This window comes from Lolium perenne, chromosome 2, assembly GCF_019359855.2.
Source record: "Lolium perenne isolate Kyuss_39 chromosome 2, Kyuss_2.0, whole genome shotgun sequence".
Classification (NCBI taxonomy): domain Eukaryota; kingdom Viridiplantae; phylum Streptophyta; class Magnoliopsida; order Poales; family Poaceae; genus Lolium; species Lolium perenne.
Genome location: NC_067245.2, coordinates 187842287 through 187862843, shown reverse-complemented (window position 1 = coordinate 187862843; position 20557 = coordinate 187842287). Strand labels below are relative to the sequence as shown.

Here is a 20557-nt window from a genome sequence, read left to right as displayed (position 1 = left end):
ATCTAGAGATCAGGTCAGAAGAACTTACCTTAGAGGATTTCACTTCAGAGATAAAAGTTACCTGAGGTTTTGCAACGCTGACCATCCTGGCAAGATGATTCATTTTGGTGCTGCCAAGGTTCTTGCCCATACCATGGCAGTTCCAACATAGTGCTTTCATGGCTCCTGTGGCGCCTTCAAGACTGGCGCCTCTGCCTCGGCATATTGGGTTTCATTATTTGGTACACTTTGTTTTGAGCATAACTATCTTAGTTTATATTCCCTTGCACATCTCCCGAAGAGAATCTAGTGAAAGCTCCCGGTGCCACATAGAAGTCTCTGGTCATTTGAGGTGGTGAAAAAGCACCGAGCCGTGAATCTTGAGTACCCTGTGAGAATGAGGCTGCTGGGGTCTAAAGAGTCCACTGGTCATGTTCAAAAGTGTTGGCAATGGCGCTACTTGCATTCAATCTACATGGTGATGCAGAAGTTGCAGCAGTTCTGCGAATTTACAAAGATCTTCTTTGTGATGTATTTATGTGCCTTTTCCAAGTAGTAGATCCTGGCGTATAATGAGTTGATCCTTGAGCTATCACATCCCATCATGTTGGTATGCGTCTAGTTCTGGTTCCATTGTTTGTGAAAACATTTGGAAATACTGGCCTGGTGTTTCCTGCTAAAAGTGGAGCAACTCCTAGTATACTTGGTCCCGCATCATTTTGATTTTTCAGAACCGAGTTCATCAATTCAGCACCCAGTGCCTTGAAAATTTGCTTGTACATTGAGCCAGCGTTAAATTGGGGTTATAAGGTGGTGGAGCCATCATAGCACAATGTGGGAGCGAAGGTTCAACTGTATTGCCCAGTGCCATAGTTTCTTGCATGTTCTGATTTGCTGTAGTTCTTTTTGCTATTGGTTGGCCCAAAGTTTCCGAGGAGGGGGCTGATCTCTTTGTGTTTGTGGATTTAGAAGGTAGTCCAACATGTGGAATTTCATTGTTCAGTTGCGGTTGGGGTTGAGCAGATATTGGAGGCAACATTAAAGGATCTCTAGGGGGATTTCATCTGCCATCACACTTCCTTTGTTTTATGTTGTCTCTGTATTAATGATGTTCCTTTTCGATCCTTCACTTTGTATGACTCCTGAAGCTTTTTGCGCTACATTCATAGCCTCTCCAATCATTAGAGTCCTTTCTTGTCGTAAGGTATTGTCCTTCCCTGCATCATTCCCTTCTTTAGTGGCTTCAGGAATTTTCCCCTTTCCTTTTTGGATCCTCCGCAAAGAGCTTTTGAAGTCTAGCTAATATAGCAGTGCCTCCCTGATTATTTATCTGACCACCCATCCCCGCAATCTGAATTGCTTCTTTGGGGATAAGTTTTTCATCAAACATCCAACTTCCAAACCTCTGATCTGGAATGTCTATTCCTGGTTGCCTATTTTTCTATCTCTATGAGATTAAAGCATCTCTTGTACTGCAATTCTATGCACTGTGAAACATGACCCCACAAAATAAAAAAATTCTCTTGATCTTCTCATAGTGGATGTAAGAAATTCGAGTTGTACTATCCGGATAAGCCACTATTACTCTGTCCTTCACTGGCCTATGGAATGCCATTCTTGTTGTTCCCCACATATAATCTTGTTTGGAAAAGAGATTGTTATCCTGCATGACGTGGAAATCTGAAGCTTCTCCTTCCTAATTGATGATGCTTTTGAGCAGCTCTAGTGATCTTCTAATCCTAGGTATTCCATATGCTCTGATGGTGACCAATATACGTTCAAACTTGTAGTCACTGCTAGATGTGGCATTTATGTTCTGGTCGAACCAGTCTATAAGAAGTTTATCAGAGTTTGCTACCCATGGTTGTTTCTTGTAAACCTCAATCATATCATATTGATTCCTAAAATGAGCCATAAAGATAGAATCTGATACCTGAGAGATAGCCTAGAATTGCTCCTCCAAGCTCTTCCCATTGCCTTTTCAAGGGCTTGGTGTGAGATGCTCCTCTGTGATCCTCCCGTACTTGCCACTTTCATGATAAGACAAAAAGAGAAGTCTGGTTCCTCCTGTTGCGGCAAGTGGTTACTCTGGATTCTGCATATACCTGGCTCTACAAGAGTCATTGCTTGCATCGTGAGTGCAAGATCTAGTACTTCATCCTTGCCTGGATCCTTACTGAGGCTTAGATTCTTGCTTTGACCTACATCCATATTTTCTCTATTGAAGTCGCTGAGCTCTCATGCTCTAGAGAGGTGAGAAGTATGGATCTAAATGGGGGAAGGCAGCGGAGATTGAAAGGTGGAGATTTGGGAACGAAATATTGGATGGGAACTGAGGATTAGAGGATCTGGATTTGGGGGCGGAATAAACTATGGTGGCATATCGCCAGTAGCCATGGAGAACACTAGAAGGATCGAACCGTTTCCACCGTATTTTGTTGGAATGGTTTCTCAGGTGACTAGGTGGCTGAGTTGCATAAGATAACCAGGTTGAGCTGGCTGTAGGGTATCAAGGGACTTGCTCCTGCTCGACGCGGCTATGGCGCTCAGTGACAGTAGTTAGTTATAAACATGTGTTACTCTATTAATACACGACACAACTTACACCCTCGTAATGTTTTTAAGAGCACGTGCTGCAGCTAACACTTAATTTATAAGCCGTTTGTCTTCTGTCTCTCCTCCAACACAACAAACATATATTATTAAACTCTTATAACATGCTTACATCACCTTACTATACTTCGATTTAATGTACGTGTACATGCGGACATGAATGTGTTGGTCAGATAGAAGTTCGAGGACTACTTTTTTGGTAGCCAACCAGCCCAACTGTTTGGTTCATTATTAACTTCTTCCACAAAAAATGAAAGCCGAGTAGGTAATACTCGTACTAGGTACCTATTCGGTTATTCACGTGCGTAATTCCTTTTTTTAGGGAACCGTGCGTAATTCCTATTTGCCTTTCAAGGGTAGTGGTAGGGAAGCTTCTCATGAAGCGATTTGGCGGAAGGCTAGGCCCAACAAGGTCATTCCTCCATTGTTCATATTTATTCATTTTTTCCTTTTCTTATTTGTTTGGTTTTTTCTTCCATTTTTTCTTTTTTGTTTCAAAAGAAAACCCCTTCATATTTTGAAAGAAATGTCCATGTTTCCCAAAAAGCAATCATCTACGTCAAAAACTCTTTACGCAATTTCATAAAAATGTTCACTTATATTTTACATATAATCAAACATTTATTATATCCATGGGAGCAATGAATTTAGTATAGGTGAACATGTTTTTGATTTTTATTTTCAATGGGCGCTTTATTACTTAAACTAGATGGTACCCCGTGCGTTGCTGCGGGAAATTTTAGTGATATACATATGCAAAACTTAAAAGGTAATTAAAGCAATTATTTGGATGCTTTTGTATATTTCTAGAGAACAAACTTCGTTATGAACAATACAATTTTAAGCCACACAGATAAGAATAATGTAACAAATCTCTCTGAGTTGTGAAATCTGTTGGTTCCAGCGTTAGGACATTTGATTCTAAAACATGCAATATTTATTCCCAGATGTGAAAAGCTATACTACTTCTCACTACCATTCAACTTCAATATATTATTGATAAGGTTTACACCACACAATAGAAGAAGAAAAAATAGAACAGAAAGCCCTACCATCAATAATTGCACTACTGGTCCCTCGTTGGTAAAGTTGATTTGCATTGTATTAGTGCTAATAAACATATTCACATCTATACAGAAAACATAACAATAGCTAGAAAATTAACAAAAGTAGTTGTTATACAATGAAAACATAGAATGATATGTTGCGATCAAAATCTCCCAAAAATGGTTTGGTGGGTGTTGCATTATTGAATTGCCCCAGTAGTGGCATATCTTTATTTTTAACAGTGCAATAGAGGCTTATATCCATGTTTAGGCGTACCCACATCAGAATACATCCGAAACAAATAAGTAGACCAATGAATGATTAGCAATGCTGACTCATTGGCCATAGCTAGTACTGTCGTTCAATACATACACGCTTCCACCAAAGCTAAAATCACATGATGTAAGACTCCATGTGTTTTGTTCTTATTACTTGCAAAAATCTGTAGAAAAGAACGGCTTGAAGCAATGAAAACAATAGTATATTTATCAAAACACCTGATAGAAGATTCATCTTCATGTTAATAGTTTAGCTCAAACACTCAGAGAACATGACTCACTACATTATTCATTCAGCAAACTAAATCCTGAAATAAAATGTGAACTGACTAAAACAACATAGAGAGAGAAAGAGAACAATTGTATCTAAGCTCAAATCATTTGACATAAAACTTTCAGGTTACCCAACCATGAACTGTTAAATAGCGCCTGCAGTGAAAGATAAACAAATCATTAGGATCTCCTAGTTCGAAAACATCTAACTGAAGCATCTTAACGTGATACCATATTTCTGAAACCACAAACTTCCTAGAAAATTTCAAATGCATGACTGAGTAGACATGGATATAGTGTGCAGTTGACCATGGCATACTTGATCTTAATGTAAGAAACCGAGACTGGGGCCATACCAATTCCTTGTGGGCAGGTACTTGCGGCCGACGCCATCAAAAGCTGCAGTATGAAAGATTAAACCGGACTGGTTGTGTGAACTGCTAATCCCAATTCGCAAAAAATAAGAACTGCAGATCCCAATTCACAAAAAATAAGAACTGCAAAAGCTGCAGTATGAAAGATTAAACCGGACTAGTTGTGTGAACTCCTAATCCCAATTCGCAAAAAATAAGAACTGCATATCCCAGATTTCTGATAAGAATACAACGACCTCAAATCTACACAGGTGATTCACCATATGAGAGTTGGCTTATGAGGTCTGATGAGAAGGATGGCTATATTAGTGTGCTGCATCGCCATGTGATGTGACATGGTCGTCTATGGCTGACCACTCAATCAAACCCGAAGAACACCACTGTCATCGATTGGTTAATTAAGTTTACAACTGTACATGCTGGTGGCTGGCCTTGCGGTACACGGAAGCCGATGTGCTAGAGAAAGAGGACGCCAAGGCGGCGAAGGAGAAGAAGATGGATGGTGGAGGCGAGGGAAGTTTGTGGGGATCCGATGGGGATCGACATGATGGATTTTTATTGATGGTGATTGATGAAGGTGAGAAGACGCGCGTTACTGGTAGAACATGGGCGAGTGGTGCGGAGAATACACAGTGATTTAATGTTGTGCGTTTTCTTTCCAGGATTAGTGGTAAGTGACGATGACATGGACGAATGAGGATGCATGGGAGCAAGCTTGGTGACGTGGAAGCCTGCATGTGTAGGAAAATGGGATCACCTATTAAGAATAGAAAGATAATATTATACCAGGCCTCTGCATAACTAGGATACACACATCCATAAAGATCCAGTTATTACACACCAAACAAAAATAGAAGTCTAGGCACCACCGCAGTGAATGACTAAAAGCAGAACTATGTGGTAGGTGGGCCAATCCGAGATCACGTTGCAACCCATGTTGGGAATAATACCCCTTCTGTATCCTCCAACCGTGTAGACACCTCCGTAAAGAGGTCTCGATGAACCACACGTTGTAGAGGCGACTACAAAAGGAGCATAGCTGTGCAATAGTAGACCTGGAAAAGAGAAGAATATTTATTATTAAAAACCTTGTCATTTCTACACAACCATAGCGACCAAATAACAACAATCGCTCCCACCCTAATAAGTACTTTAAACCTAGGATCCACACTGTTAAGCCAGTTGCCAAAATCACAACACTACGTGGCGGGTATAAAGTAGAACCTATTTGGATGGCTGACTATATAGAACGAGCAAACTAACACAAAAGAAATTAATTAGTCTCGTCATGATGACATAAGACACACTTTTTGCTTCCCTGCCAGTTGCGTATTGGAAGATTATCTTTGGTAAGAATCACCCCCGACGAAGATACCACGCAAACACCTTAGTTTTCAGTGGAATATTCATCTTCCAATTTTTTGAATTATTATCGACAAGGATATCAGGTTGTACTAAAGCATTGTACATCGAGGCCACTAAGAAAACACTGTTCCTAGTAAGGTTCCAACGAAACACATCTGACCCTTGCGTCAACCGGACAGAATTCAGACGACATAACAAGTCATTCTATAATGCTTGTCTAGGCCCAATGAGACTTCGCCGGAACAACACATTTGGTGGGGAACTTTCCAACACCTTAGCTAGAGTATCGCTCTTGTGTCGTACTATATTGTACAAGGCCAGATATTGTTCCCGAAGCATGGCATTACCTAGCTATTTACCCTCCTAGAACCTAATCTCCGATCCATCCTTAATGGAGAAAGAAGAAGGGAAGAAAAAATTCTTCGTCGCCATAAGACCTGCCCAAAATTGGGAGTCCCTCGGTTTCCAAGAAACCTAAGACAAGGCATTCGAGCCGATGTACTTTCTCCTAAGGAGGGTTAGCCAAATGCCTTCCTCACTAAGTATCTTGAACAACCACTTACCAAGTAGGGCTCTATTTTTTTTTATCTCGAAACTTGAATACCAAGACCAACTTGATCTTTGGGTCGGCAAACCACACTCCATTTTGCAAGTCGATATTTCTGCTTCTCACTATCCCCTTGTCAGAAGAATCTTGACCAAAAGTAATCCAATCGTTTTAAGACTCCTCTCGCCAATTGGAAGAAATAAATCATATACAACACCATGTTACTTAGGACTAAATTTATGAGAACTATTGTTCCTCCCAGGGATAGTAATTTCCCTTTCTAGCTACTTAATCTAATTTGTAATTTCCCTCGACCATCTTCCAGTCGGCTATGGTAAGTCTCCGATAATGAATCGGAATACCCAAATACCTAATAGCGAACTGGCCTTCCCCACAGGAAAATAATTCAGCATACATATCAACCCGATCCTTGGCCTTGCTGAAACAAAAAAAACTCACTCTTATGGAAGTTTATCTTTAGACCCCATAACTTCTCGAACGCTGAAATAATTAGCTTCAGGTTTCTTGAATTTTTGATGTAATGTTCCATAAAAAGAATTATATCATCAACATAATGAAGAATAAATAGTCCACCATCAACCAGATAGGAATCACACCTTCAATTTGGCCATTGGATTTTGCGCGTTAATCATGACCGCCAACATATCAGCCATTATGTTAAATAGCATTAGCGATAATGGTTCATCTTGTCTAAGCCCCTTCTTGGTTTGGAAGTACTTGCCCATGTCATCATTGACTTCAATAGCAACACCTCCTTCTGATAAGAAACTATGGATTAAGGCACACTACTCATCACAGAAACATTTCATTATGAGAGTTTGTTGGAGGAAAGACCACTTAACCTTATCGTAGGCTTTCTCAAAGCCAATCTTAAGAATTACCCCATCCAAGTTTTTTCGATGTAATTCATGAACTGGTTTATGCAAGATAACCACCCCATCCAGGATGTTACAACCTTGCATAAAAGCATCCTATGAAGGACCGATCACATGATCAACCACCGAGTTTAGCCTGATGGTAGCAACCTTAGTGAAATTTTTAATTCTAACATTAAGACGACAGATAGGTTGATATTGATGTATCCTTTCTGCTTCATTAACCTTATGCAATAAAATTATCTCACCAAATTTTAGGAGAAACAACTCTAGTTGTCCGGTATGAAGAAAACCGAACAGAGCTGGAAGATCCACCTTGATAGTATCCCAAAAATTCCGGTAAACTCCGTCGGGAAGCCATCGGGACCGGGTTCTTTATTGTGTTCCATTTGGAAAACAACTATTTTTTACTTCGTCTTCGGTAGCCGTAAGTAAGCTATTTACCTCATCAGAAACATGAGGGATATTCTCTGTTCTAGACTCATCCATATAGAAGTTTCCTTCGTCAGGTGCACCGAACAAGGATTTATAATAATTAGTAATACACGGCACTTTAGTTGTTGATGGCATCCGATCGTACCATCTTCTGGAACAAGAGAACGAATATGTTTCTTCCTATGTCTGTCATTGATAATATTATAAAAATATCTTGTATTCGAATCTTCTTCAAGAATAAACTGAGCTTTAGATCGTTGGTACCATTTAATCTCCTCCTCACGCAAAAGTTTTACTATATCCGTATTTGATCGGCTTTTAAGCTCAATCTCATGTGCGGTCTGCAGACTTCTGCGCAAGCTTCGAGGTCATCTATGATAGATAAAAGTCGTTGCTTTTCTTTTCTAAGTAAACCCGTTGTATGACGAGCCCAACCAGAAAAGTGTTTGCATACCGAACGCATATTCTTATTTCACCTCACTATTGAAGACTCATCAGCAACAGGTCTTTTCTAAACTTTCTTGACCATATCCTGAAAGCCACTGTAACCTGCCAAGTTCAAACTTGAACCGACGAGTAGACGGTGGTCTAGGCAATCCAGTAGTCAATAAAATGGGAGCATGGTCCGACAAACCTACAATGCGTTCTAGAGCTCGTATAGATATCATTGGGTATTTAGATTTTCAATCAGTATCCATGAGTACTCGGTCTAGCTTTTCGTATGTAGGTTAAAACAATATTCTGGTACACTTGAAAAATTTGTTAAATGCATGAACATTTATTTTTGGCATCGAGGAAATTTCCATTTTTGCAACACAGTTTTTTCATCAGAAAATTGAGTTACAAAAATAAATAGAAACTTGGTAGAAAATTTAAAATGTATTTAAAGTTAAAAAGTACCTATTATTGGGCCGCACTTGGTGCGGTCCATGAATAAGAGCTCCCATTCCCGTGGACATCAAAACATCATCTGTCGGATTCAGTTAGCTTACGAAATGACCAAAAACAATGATTAATGAAGCAATACTTTCAAAATTCCTCTAAAAAGGTTCCAAAAAATCAACTGAACTGAAATCAGGAAAATAAGTAGTACATACACAAGAACAAACCAATGATCTTCCAAAACTGAACAAATGAGGAAACGTCGTTACAAGCAAAATTACTTCCGGTGCACACAGATGATTCATTCGGCAGGAGTCAATGATGAAGAAATTAAATTCCAGGAGTCCTTCTGCCAGTCCAAACTGTCAGTTCGATTTGTGATCGATCAGTCGACGTAGATGCCGCAGGTCGCCCTGATCTCGCCGTCGGTCCCGGTGAGGACGCCAACCCTGCCCATGTTGATCATGGAAACGGCGAAGTCGGCGAAGAAGGTGTCGAGGGAGGACGCGTTGTTCATGAGACTGACGTAGGCCCCCGTGAGACTGTCGTGGCGCAGCGCGTCGTCGGAGCCGAGCAGCCCCTTGCCGGCGTACACGGACTGGAAATAGCCCAGGTCGAACTCGTTGGTGGTGACCGTGTCCAGAGGCACCACGCTCGCAAAGTTGTCCGGCGCGCACGTCGCGTTCAGACCCTCCGCGTACTCTGGCTCCATCGACGGGTCCTCGTCGCCGACGCCGGTGTAGTTGTGCACCCGGTAGGAGAACGACGGGCAGTGCGCCACCCCGAGCGTGTGCGCGCCTGCAATTCATGTACTTACGTTTAGCTCGTAGGACACGCACCACGACGCAGTGAATCGAGGTAGTGAATGATTTGTTCGTACCGGAGAGGACGACGAGGTCCTTCATGGTGAGGTTCTTGACGGCGAAGACCTTGGTGAGAACGGTGACGTTGCCGTCGGCCGGTGGCAGGTCGCTGAGGGCATCCGCCATCATGGAGACGTTGCCGTCCCGACGTCCGGTCTCCACCAGATAATCTGGCCCTTCGCTCTGCACCACAAGAAAAAGAAGAACACGTATCAGCAAAGCCGATCAGATCAATGGCGGATATAGGAACATATCGGAAGCATATATAAATAACAGCAAGGGCGAGAAGCTAGACGTACAAACTTGACGGCGTCGCGCGCGGCCATGGCCATGATGTCGGCGCAAGAGACGACGAGCGGGCAGGCGGCCTCGACCTTGACCTTGATGGCCTCGATCACCTCGTAGCCTCGCAGCGTCAGGTTGGGGTCGGCGTTCTTCTCGGCGGTGCCGTTGTTGGAGTTGATCATGATGGAAGCATCGCAGCCCCGGACGAAGCAGTCGTGGAAGTGGAGGCGGAGCAGGCCGGCGCGGACGGTGGAGTCGGCGGCGAAGACCTCCGTGAGCGCATCGCGCACCAGCGTCTCCACCCCCGGGCAAGACGTGTTGTAGAAATCGTACTGCAGGTCCGCCCGCGCAAAGCTCGCCACGAGGCTGGCCGCCACAACGAAGATCAAGAACCTGGTGGAAGACGCCATGGCGAGAGGAAGGAAGACGAAATGGATTGGATGGATGCGCTCGCTGGCGGTGGATGAATGGATGGAGATCTTGCTTCATCCTGGCTATATTTATATGATCATGGAGTTAATGAGGATGTTCAATCGAGTCGATAGGAATGTCGGTCAAGTAGTTGACCTTGGAGGGCAGAGTTCGTGCTCGCCATGAACGTCCTAAATGCCGGGCGTGTATGTACGTACGTGCGGGCCATTATCGCGGCAGCTCCATCTCTACCGTTTTAACAACAGAATATACACGTAGCTAGGGCCTAGGGGGGATGAACCACTTGAATTATCTCGGACGACATGAAAGATTGCAAAACCTAATACTATGCTGAGCTGCTACTTCGATGCTTTGCTAGATACTGTATGTTTAGCGGTTAACGATACTAGTCAATGTGTCTTTTGTCTGGAAAGCTAATAAAACGAGTCAACCTCCTGTGTTCGAAAAAAAAAAAACAGAAGAACGTAATGTTTTCAAATATGTAGGCAAAACTTGGGCCAATTTACGCAGCCCGGGTTAGTGTCCAGCCCAACTTGTCCGTACCGCGGGCTTAACTGAGATGAAACGTTCTAATTTCCGGTTGTCCGTGTGATAAGCAACTGAGGACGTCAAGGCATGTGCATCTGCAGTATTTTATGAACACTCCCTTGATGAGGTTGGAGTTGTTGCCTGTAAATAGCCGTAGCGAACTAATGATAGATTATCTTCTCGAGAAACTTAGTCGCTATTGAGCCATCAAGCTTTTTGATGGACTTAGCTTCAACCCACTTGGAGAACTTGTTCACCATGACTAGCAGGTGAGTCATGCCTCCTCTTGCCCTTTTGAAGGGCCCAACCATGTCGAGTCCCCACACAATAAAAGGCCATGTAATGGGTATGGTCTTTAGATTTTTACCAAACACGTGAGGCTGGTTCGTGAACTTTTGACAGACGTCACACTTCCCGACTAAGTCAATGGCATCTGCTTGAGTTGTAAACCAGAAGAATCCACAACGAAACACCTTTGTGACTAACTAGCGCGAAGACCCTTGGTGACAACACTCGCTCGAGTAAACTTTCGGTACGATCTTTGATCCTTCCTCTGGTGCTAAATACCAAATACCTCATGTAGATCTTTGATCCTTCCTCTGATGCTAAATAACGTAGAAATACCCTTAATGCGTTGCGTTTGTAACGAAGGTTATCGATGATAGTGTAAGCTTTAGTGCGGTACACGACTTGCCGTGTAACGACCTCATCTTCAGATAAATCCTGCTGCTGCAAGTAGTACAGGTACGACTTGGTCCATACCGGGACAGTGATTGCGAACAACTAGTGCTGACTCGGTGAGAGCTGCGCTAGCTGTGTCGATTGTGACTTCGCTTTGACGGACGGATGATGCAGATTCTCAAGGAACACTCCTTTTTGGTATTTTACCTCTCGAAGAGCCGACTCGTGATAGTGCGTCTGCTACCGCGTTGAGTCGTCTATCCACGTGCTTAAACTCCAAACCCTAAATATCCGTCGATCTTGTCAACAACTTGGCGTCAAGCCTTCATATTGGGATCCAAAGTATCCCGGGTGACGGTGCACTTCTGGACCACCAGTTCAGAGTTGCTCTGGCACTCGATGCGATTGATTCCCATTGCCTTGGCCATGGAAGACCACGAAGGAGGGCTTTGTACTCATCCATGTTGTTGGTGGCCACAAAGTGTATTTGCGACACTTATATCAGCCGCTCTCCGCTTGGCGACTTGAGGACAACCCCAGCCCCTGAGCCGTTCAATAACTTGCATCCGTCGAAGAACATTGGATCTTGTGACGACTCCTGGGACTCAGTCGAGTCAACCATGGAATCACCTAGAGCTTGCGACTTGGTCACCCTCCGCGGCTCGTAGTGAACTTCTTATATCGCAATTTTGATGTCCTACTTGGCTACACACCCAGTCACCTCTCTGTTCCGGATTATGTCGGCCAGGGAGCTGAGCTCACCACTGATATGACATGCTCCAGTAAGTAAGTAGTGTTTTGGTTTGCGTGAAGCCATGAACACCCTCTAAACTAGCTTTTGGCCGCCAAGATAGTGTTGTTTCGACTCCTTCATAACTTTGCTGACGTACATGATGTGCCATATTTTCTTCGTTGCGCTCTAGCGCGATGAAAATACTGATCACCCGTTTAGTCGCCATGAGGTAGAGCATCACTGGCTCATTTAGGAGCGGATCCTCCATAAATGGAATCGTGGAGAGTTTCTTCTACAAGGTATCGAAGGCCGCGTCAGCTTCCTCATTCCAGATGAACATGTCGGCTTTCTTCAAGAGCCGATATAAGGGCAGCACTTTTTCTCCAAGGCGCTATACAAAGCGTCTTACTACAGCGATGCAGCCAGCGAGTCGCTCGACGTCTCTGATACAACGTGGCCTCTCCATGGTGAGGATAGCTTCGATTTTCTCCGTATTGAACTCAATGCCTTGCTCGGAGACGATGAAGACCAAGTAGCTTTCCCACGGGTACACTAAAGACGCACTTTGTAGGGTTCAACTTCTTGTTGTACCGATATAGATTGGCAAACATTTATTTCAAGTCGCCGATGAGATCATCTGTCTTCTACGACTTGACAGTGATGTCGTCAACGTATGTGTGGATGTTGCGACCAATCTCCTAGTGTAGACAATGTGCATACACCTATGGTACATGGCTCTGGCGTTCTTGATGCCCAAAGGCATCGTCACATAGTAGAAAGCATCGTAGCGGGTGATGAAGGAGGTCTTCTATTGATCCTCGGCCATCATCTTGATCTGGTGATAACCTGAGTATGCATCAAGAAACCAAAGTAACTTGCAACCATATGTAGAATCGATTACCTTGTCGCGCGAGGTAGTGCGAACGGATCCTTGGAGCATGCCTTGTTCAGGCTCGTGTAATTGTCATCTGATTGGTCCCGTTTTCTCCCTTGACACATTGCTTATCATATGATTGCCACGAGTCTTATCATACTTTGTGTACCTTGCGACAATTGTCTTAGGATTGTTTCGTTCAAGCTTAACTTTAAGGCTCTCACATAGAAAATTCCTCTTGAAGCCGATAGACATCGGATCCCTCGCTTAGGACAGTTGAACTATTGTACAACTTAGACGACCTAGCGAGATACTTGCGAGTTGTTTTGTTATGCCTTTGGATGCAACGCTCGAAGTCTGCAGAAGTCCCAGGACACTTGTAAGTAACCGAGATGTTATTGATGAAGACGCACTTCTGTTAGAGTATATCTTGGGTTATAGTTTGGTAGTTTAAATTGTAGTCCAAGTCTATCTCCATTAGGCTTCTAGGAGTCCAAGTTTTTTACCCTATATAAACAACCCATTGAGGTCACAATCAATACAGTTGATATTCCGCAATTCTACATGGTATCATAGTGGTTCTTTCTGCAACATAGGGTTTAACCACTCACCGCTTCCACCGTCCCCGCGGAGATCGATCTCCATGATCTCCGCCGGGGGCATCGTGTTAGGAAATATGTAAACGTGGTCGTATGTGACACGTATTAGATTAGGAGAGTCCTAGTCATATTCATGTATTGCCTTACACGGCATTGTGCCTAATATATATACACGAGTATGAGGCCCTCGGTTGTATCCGAGTAGCCCAAAGTCTACCTGATCATATTCAGTTTTCACATGGTATCAGGCCGGCTCTTCCGCCGAAAACCCTAGATCGCTTCTCCGTCCGATCGCCGCCGCCGTAACTTGCCGTCATGGCGTCTTCATCCACGACGCCGCCACTAAATCTTGGCCTCCCTCCGCGTGAGCTGCTCACGCCGGACAATTATCCCACATGGCGCTCGCAGGTTCTCCCTGCTATCCGTGGTGCGATGCAGCTCGGTCTTCTCACCGGGACAGATCCTGCGCCGCCACCTGAAGTCATCGATATCCCGGCTGACAAAGACCGCAATGTTCCAGCCAAGATGAAGATCAACCCTGACTATGCGTCATGGATCTCGAGGGACCAGATCGTCCTCTCCTATTTGCTCCAGTCTCTTCATCCGAAGGAAGTTCTCCCGCATGTTCACCGCCTTGAGACCTCTACCGGTGTCTGGACGGCCCTCGAGGAGATGTTCTCTGCTCAAAGCGAGGCCAAGATCGATAATCTCCTAGTTGCTCTCGCCAACACAAAGAAGCTGCAGATGTCAACCTCTGAATATCTTGCCAAGATGCAAAGTTTTGCTGACGAGCTCGTGGCCGCTGGTCATCCTCTTTTGGATCGACAGCTTGTGTCTTACATATTGGCCGGGCTTGGCAAGGACTATAATTCCCTGGTTGCTGCGTTAGGCGTGGCCACCACGCCCATCACCTTGAGCAAGCTTTATTCCCATCTGCACGCTTATGATCAGCGCCAACTACTCCTTGCTGGTCCTTCTCCTCCTGAGTTTGAGTCGTCTGCCAATGCCGCTACTCGCCAAGGGCGCCCTCGTTCCGACAACAACTACACCAACAACTACAATGGCCGATCACGAGGCGACCGTGGCGACCGCAGAGATGATCGTCGGGATGATCGTCGAGACAACCGCCCCTTCAATCAAGGACGGGGTGGTGGGCGTGGACCCCCTGGAGGGGGGCGTGGGCGTGGCCGTGGCCGTCGTTGCACAACCCCCTGGGTCGATGTCACATGCCAAATATGCGGCAAAGAGGGCCACTACGCAAAAGATTGCTGGTCCCGTTACTCACATGAAGATGACTATGGCGAGAAGGAGGTCCATGCTGCTTACAGTGTGGATACAAATTGGTACCAAGACTCGGGTGCCACACATCATATTACTGGAGAGCTGAACAATCTCGCTCTCCGGGACACATATCAGGGCTACGACAAGGTCAACACTGCAAACGAACAAGGTATGAGTATTGCACATATAGGTCATTCAATCATTCGTAACCCTGCTCAAAATTTTCATCTTCGCAATGTTCTACATGTTCCCAATGCCTCCAAAAACCTTCTGTCTCTACATCGTTTCACTTATGACAATAGGGTCTTCATAGAATTTCACCCCTTTTTCTTTTTGATCAAGGATCAGGTCACCCGGAGAATCATCCATAGAGGGAGATGTGTTGGCGGCCTCTACCCCTTGATATCTTCTCTGGTGTCGTCAAACTCTTCCAAGCAAGCCTTTGTTGCTGCCAAGCCGTCCCAGTCACAGTGGCACAGTCGTTTAGGTCATCCATCTTTAGTTATTGTTAGGCAAATTTTGAGCAAGAATAAACTTCCATGTGTTTTAGATAGTAGTAGCTTGTCAGTTTGTGATTCCTGTCAAAGGGCCAAAAGTCACCAATTACCTTATCCTATATCAACTAGTGTGTCTACAGCACCTATGCAATTGATTTTCTCTGATGTATGGGGTCCTGCACCTACTTCTGTTGGTCGTCATGATTACTATGTAAGCTTTATTGATGACTATAGCAAATTTACATGGATCTACTTGCTTAAACATAAATCTGATGTTGCTGCTGCCTTTGTCTCTTTTCAAACCCTCGTTGAACGCAAATTTGATAAAAGAATTCTAGCTGTCCAATCCGATGGAGGGGGCGAGTATGTCGCTCTTCAATCACACTTCCAAAAACAGGGTATCTCTCACCATATGTCCTGTCCCCATGCACATCAGCAGAATGGCTCTGCTGAAAGAAAACATCGCCATATTGTTGAAGTAGGTCTTGCTCTTCTTGCTCATGCTGGTATGCCACTAAAATTTTGGGATGAAGCGTTCCTCACTGCCACCTACCTTATTAACATGCTTCCCAGCCCAGTCATAAACAATGATACTCCTGTTCATCGACTTCTTGGTAGCCGTCCCAACTACACATCTCTTCGCGTGTTTGGCTGTGCCTGTTGGCCCAATCTTCGTCCATATAACAAACGTAAACTCGCATTCCGATCCACACAGTGCGTCTTTTTAGGCTACAGCCCACGTCACAAAGGTGTCAAATGTCTTGAAGTTACTACCGGACGAGTCTATGTCTCTCGTGATGTCGTCTTTGATGAACAGGTCTTTCCTTTCAAGTCCTTGCATCCTAATGCCGGTGCCTTGCTTCGAAAACAAATTCTTCTTCTTGATCCTTCTCTTCGTAATTTTGAGGAGGGACACGGAATTGATGACTTATGTGTTTCTAATACTCATGCTACTGACCAATCTGCTAGTGTTGTTCCTCAGGTTGCTAATGATGCAGCACAGCAAAACAATGCAGCGGGCGAAAATTTCAGCCAAAACGCTGCATCCAGTCGCTCATACGGCTCCTTTGATTTTTCGGCAGAAAATGACAACAGCACAAGATCCGAGGCTGATTCTCTGCAGCAATCGCCTTCGGGATCGGCGCCAACAGCTGACAGCAGGCGATCTGTCCCTGCCTCGTCCAGCGCGCCAGGGGCGCACTCCCCCGCCAGATCCCCTGCCGAGTCGACGTCGTCCGGATCCTCTGCGGCTGATTCCTCACCGTCCTCGGCCTCGCCTTCGCCCGCACGCCACAGCGGATCCCCACTCTCATCCGCCTACACCGCCAGTCAGGTTGCTGGATCCTCTGCACCGCCTACGGCTGCAGCTCAGCCTGTGCCCCCACCAGCGCGTCCCTCTACACGCGCATCTAGAGGCATTGTCAAACCAAAGGAGTACAAAGATGGCACTGTCCGCTGGCTCCTTTCTGCTACTTCTGAAGTTCCAACCAGCTTACCGTCTGCGCTTGATGACTCGGATTGGCAACAGGCCATGAATGAAGAGTTCAATGCTCTTATGCAGAATAAAACTTGGAGGCTAGTACCCCAGCGTCAAGGTACAAATATTGTTGACTGTCGCTGGATATACAAGATCAAGCGCAAAGCAGATGGCACTATTGATAGATACAAGGCTCGTCTAGTGGCCAAAGGGTTTAAGCAACGGTATGGTATTGATTATGAGGAGACTTTCAGTCCAGTTGTCAAAATTGCAACTGTTCGTCTTGTTCTGGCACTTGCTGTTTCTAGAGGATGGAGTTTGCGACAATTGGATGTTAAGAACGCGTTTCTTCATGGCGTTCTGGAAGAGGAAGTATATATGAGACAACCTCCTGGGTATGAAGACAAACAGAGACCACATTATGTCTGCAAATTGGACAAAGCTCTATATGGTCTGAAACAGGCCCCTCGAGCTTGGTATTCACGGTTAAGCTCAAAATTGGTCGCTCTTGGTTTTGTTGCCTCTAAGTCTGACACGTCTTTGTTCATCTATCGAAAGCGTAGTGTCACCATATTCATGCTCATCTATGTGGATGATATCATTGTTGCCAGCTCTTCTCAGGATGCTACTGATGTGCTACTAAGGGATTTAAGCAAGGACTTTGCTCTCAAAGATCTTGGTGACTTGAATTATTTTTTGGGCATTGAAGTTCAGAAAGTTTCTACTGGCATTGTTCTCCATCAAACAAAATATGCTAATGATATATTGCACCGTGTTGGCATGGCAGATTGTTCAGGTGTTGTAACGCCGCTCTCCTCGTCAGAGAAGATAACTGCCCGTCAAGGCGACTTACTGGGTCCAGATGATAGCACTAACTACAGAAGTATGGTTGGTGCCCTACAGTATCTTACTCTCACTCGGCCAGATATTTCTTATGCAGTCAACAAAGTTTGTCAGTATCTCCATGCACCTACTACTGCTCACTTGACTGCTGCTAAGCGCATCCTTAGGTATGTTAAGCACACCATCACAGTTGGACTCACAATTGCGAAGTCCCCTTCTTCCATGGTTAGTGCTTTCTCCGATGCAGACTGGGCAGGGTGTATTGATGATCGCCGATCCACTGGGGGATTTGCTGTGTTCTTTGGACCGAATTTGATCTCCTGGAGTGCTAAGAAGCAAGCTACTGTCTCTCGGTCAAGTACAGAAGCGGAGTATAAATCTGTAGCAAATGCAACAGCTGAGATGATTTGGGTTCAGTCTTTACTCGCTGAACTTGGGGTTAAGTTGACACAGAGACCCTGTCTTTGGTGTGATAATTTGGGTGCAACATATTTGTCAGCCAATCCTGTGTTTCATGCTAGAGCAAAACACATCGAAATTGATTTTCACTTTGTTCGAGAACGAGTGTTAAGGAGGCAATTGAATATACGTTTTATTTCTTCTAAAGATCAAGTAGCTGACGGTTTTACGAAGCCACTTCCCTCTCGAGCATTTGAAGACTTCAAGCATAATCTCAACTTGACTAAGTTGTGATTAAGGGAGGGTGTTAGGAAATATGTAAACGTGGTCGTATGTGACACGTATTAGATTAGGAGAGTCCTAGTCATATTCATGTATTGCCTTACACGGCATTGTGCCTAATATATATACACGAGTATGAGGCCCTCGGTTGTATCCGAGTAGCCCAAAGTCTACCTGATCATATTCAATTTTCACACATCGATCTCGTAGCTAGTTTTACTTCCAATCTATTTCATAGTTCTAGAAATTTTCGTTTTCTTTTTTCATTTTTTCCCAATTTGATCTGTCTAGTTTCTTAGCCACCCACGTCTAATCTGCTTTCTTTCCGGTGCAATAAACTAGCTAGCTCAAGCAAATCAACGCTGGTTGGTGACTCTACAATCATCATCTCCACGAGCGGATGAACGTCTACATCAACAATCCATTTTGAGTCATGCTCTACGTCTACTCTGCCACATCGCCACCCTGCTGATCTACATCGAGCACTCAGACTCCGATCTGCGGCACGGGGTCCTTGTACGCGGTGGTCGGGCTAATCAACCAATCTCGCATCCGCACGTACGAGGGTGCAGCTCGCCGTCAACAGAAGGCCGCACCTACATCGCTATATGGTCATCATCGCCGACTATCTACTTCAACTAGGCCAATTCTCATGGTCATCGTCGACTTCAACGGGGATCTTCTTCAACACCGAGACAATTCGCGCGGAATCCAGGTTTAATTCTCGAAATCTACTTCTGAAATCTACTTCCACAACTACTTCGTCGTCTTGTCCGCTACAACCTCGCAGCCAGAGTTGCAGTCTATTTTTTGTTTGCACGCTAGTGTTTAATTTTTCTCTTTTTATTTACAACTATAATAATGATATTTTTTATTTGCTTATTTATGTTGATGATATTGTTCACTGCTTCCTCTCAACCTTTCTTAGATCATATTGTCACACTTCTTCGTTCTGGGTTTTCTATGACTGATCTTGGTCTTCTTCATCATTTTTTGGGTATTGCAGTTCTTCATGACTCTTCTAGACTTTTTCTTTCCCAAGGATGATATATTCTTGATCTTCTTTCTCGTGCTGGTATGCTGGATTGCCAGCCTTCTCACACTCCTGTTGATACTTCCTTTAAAATTTGTGCTCATGGTGAACCTTTTTCTGATGCTACTCTCTATCGTAGTTTTACTGGTGCACTTCAATACCTCACTCTTACTCGTCCTGAAATTTCCTTTGTTGTCCAACAAGCCTGTCTCTACATGCATGATCGGCGTATTCCACATTATAATCATGTTAAACGCATTCTTCGTTATCTTAAAGGCACTCTTGACCATGGTCTTCACATCAATCACCCCCCACCTTTTTGACAACGTACTCTGATGCAGACTGGGCTGGTTGTCCAGATACTCATAGGTTCATATCCGGATTTTGTGTTTTCCTTGGTAACAACTTGATTTCTTGGTCCTCTAAAAGACAGGTTATAGTCTCCCACTCGTCTGTTGAGGCTGAATATCGTGATGTGGCACATGCTGTTGCTGAGACGGTTTAGCTTCGTCAGTTATTGTCAGAACTTCGCCGTCCCATTGAGCAGTTGTTTATTGTGACAACATCTCGGCTATTTATATGTCTGGGAATCCTGTCCAACATCAGCGCACAAAGCATATCGAGATTGATATCCAGTTTGTTCGCGAGAAGGTCAACTTGGGGAAAGTTCGTGTTCTTCATGTTCCGTCGACGGCTCAGTTTGCAGATATTTTCACCAAGGGGCTTGCTACTCAACCATTTACAGATATCCGATTCAGTCTCAACATTGTTGAACCCTACGTTGATACTGCGGGGATGTTAGAGTATATCTTCGGTTATAGTTTTGGTAGTCTAAATTGTAGTTGAAGTCTATCTCTATTAGACTTCTTAGAGTCCAAGTTTTGTACCCTATATAAACAGCCCATTGAGGACACAATCAATACAGTTAATATTCCGCAATTCTACAACTTCATGTGTCTCTACGAGCGAACGCTCTTGGCGGGCGAACCGAAGATCCACGTGCACGCAGAGTTCTTCATCATCAATGGCATGTAGCGAGTTAGGATTGCCAAGCTCACGTC

At 44.4% G+C, this 20557-nt stretch overlaps 2 protein-coding genes across 2 annotated transcripts; one reads left to right on the top strand and one right to left on the bottom strand.

The window, feature by feature from the left end:
* Positions 1 to 8819: 8819 nt before the first annotated feature.
* On the bottom strand, positions 8820 to 10291 carry LOC127330312 (peroxidase 3). Its single transcript, XM_051356566.1, has 3 exons — positions 9852 to 10291; positions 9570 to 9735; positions 8820 to 9487 (listed from the first exon to the last, which is right to left on the bottom strand). Exons 1-3 carry the CDS (start codon positions 10245 to 10247, stop codon positions 9075 to 9077), a joined length of 975 nt encoding a protein of 324 aa, XP_051212526.1. The 5' UTR covers positions 10248 to 10291; the 3' UTR covers positions 8820 to 9074.
* A 3708-nt stretch (positions 10292 to 13999) lies between these two features.
* LOC139835692 (uncharacterized) lies at positions 14000 to 20342 on the top strand. Its single transcript, XM_071825554.1, has 6 exons — positions 14000 to 15134; positions 16191 to 18193; positions 19470 to 19538; positions 19773 to 19823; positions 19930 to 19995; positions 20103 to 20342. The coding sequence occupies exons 1-6, from the start codon at positions 14000 to 14002 to the stop codon at positions 20340 to 20342; spliced, it is 3564 nt and encodes a 1187-aa protein (XP_071681655.1).
* The last annotated feature ends 215 nt before the right edge of the window (positions 20343 to 20557 follow it).

What these genes read in the sequence shown, in the direction of transcription:
- LOC127330312 (XM_051356566.1), bottom strand. Translation starts at nt 10,247, where the DNA reads ATGGCGTCTTCCACCAGGTTCTTGATCTTCGTTGTGGCGGCCAGCCTC. An exon ending in CGCGCGACGCCGTCAAGTTT is followed by an intron (nt 9,736 to 9,851) that starts GTACGTCTAGCT and finishes CTTGTGGTGCAG; the next exon opens with AGCGAAGGGCCAGATTATCT. An exon ending in GGACCTCGTCGTCCTCTCCG is followed by an intron (nt 9,488 to 9,569) that starts GTACGAACAAAT and finishes CATGAATTGCAG; the next exon opens with GCGCGCACACGCTCGGGGTG.
- LOC139835692 (XM_071825554.1), top strand. Translation starts at nt 14,000, where the DNA reads ATGGCGTCTTCATCCACGACGCCGCCACTAAATCTTGGCCTCCCTCCG. An exon ending in CAACACTGCAAACGAACAAG is followed by an intron (nt 15,135 to 16,190) that starts GTATGAGTATTG and finishes GCGTCTTTTTAG; the next exon opens with GCTACAGCCCACGTCACAAA. An exon ending in CAACAGCTGAGATGATTTGG is followed by an intron (nt 18,194 to 19,469) that starts GTTCAGTCTTTA and finishes TGGGTATTGCAG; the next exon opens with TTCTTCATGACTCTTCTAGA.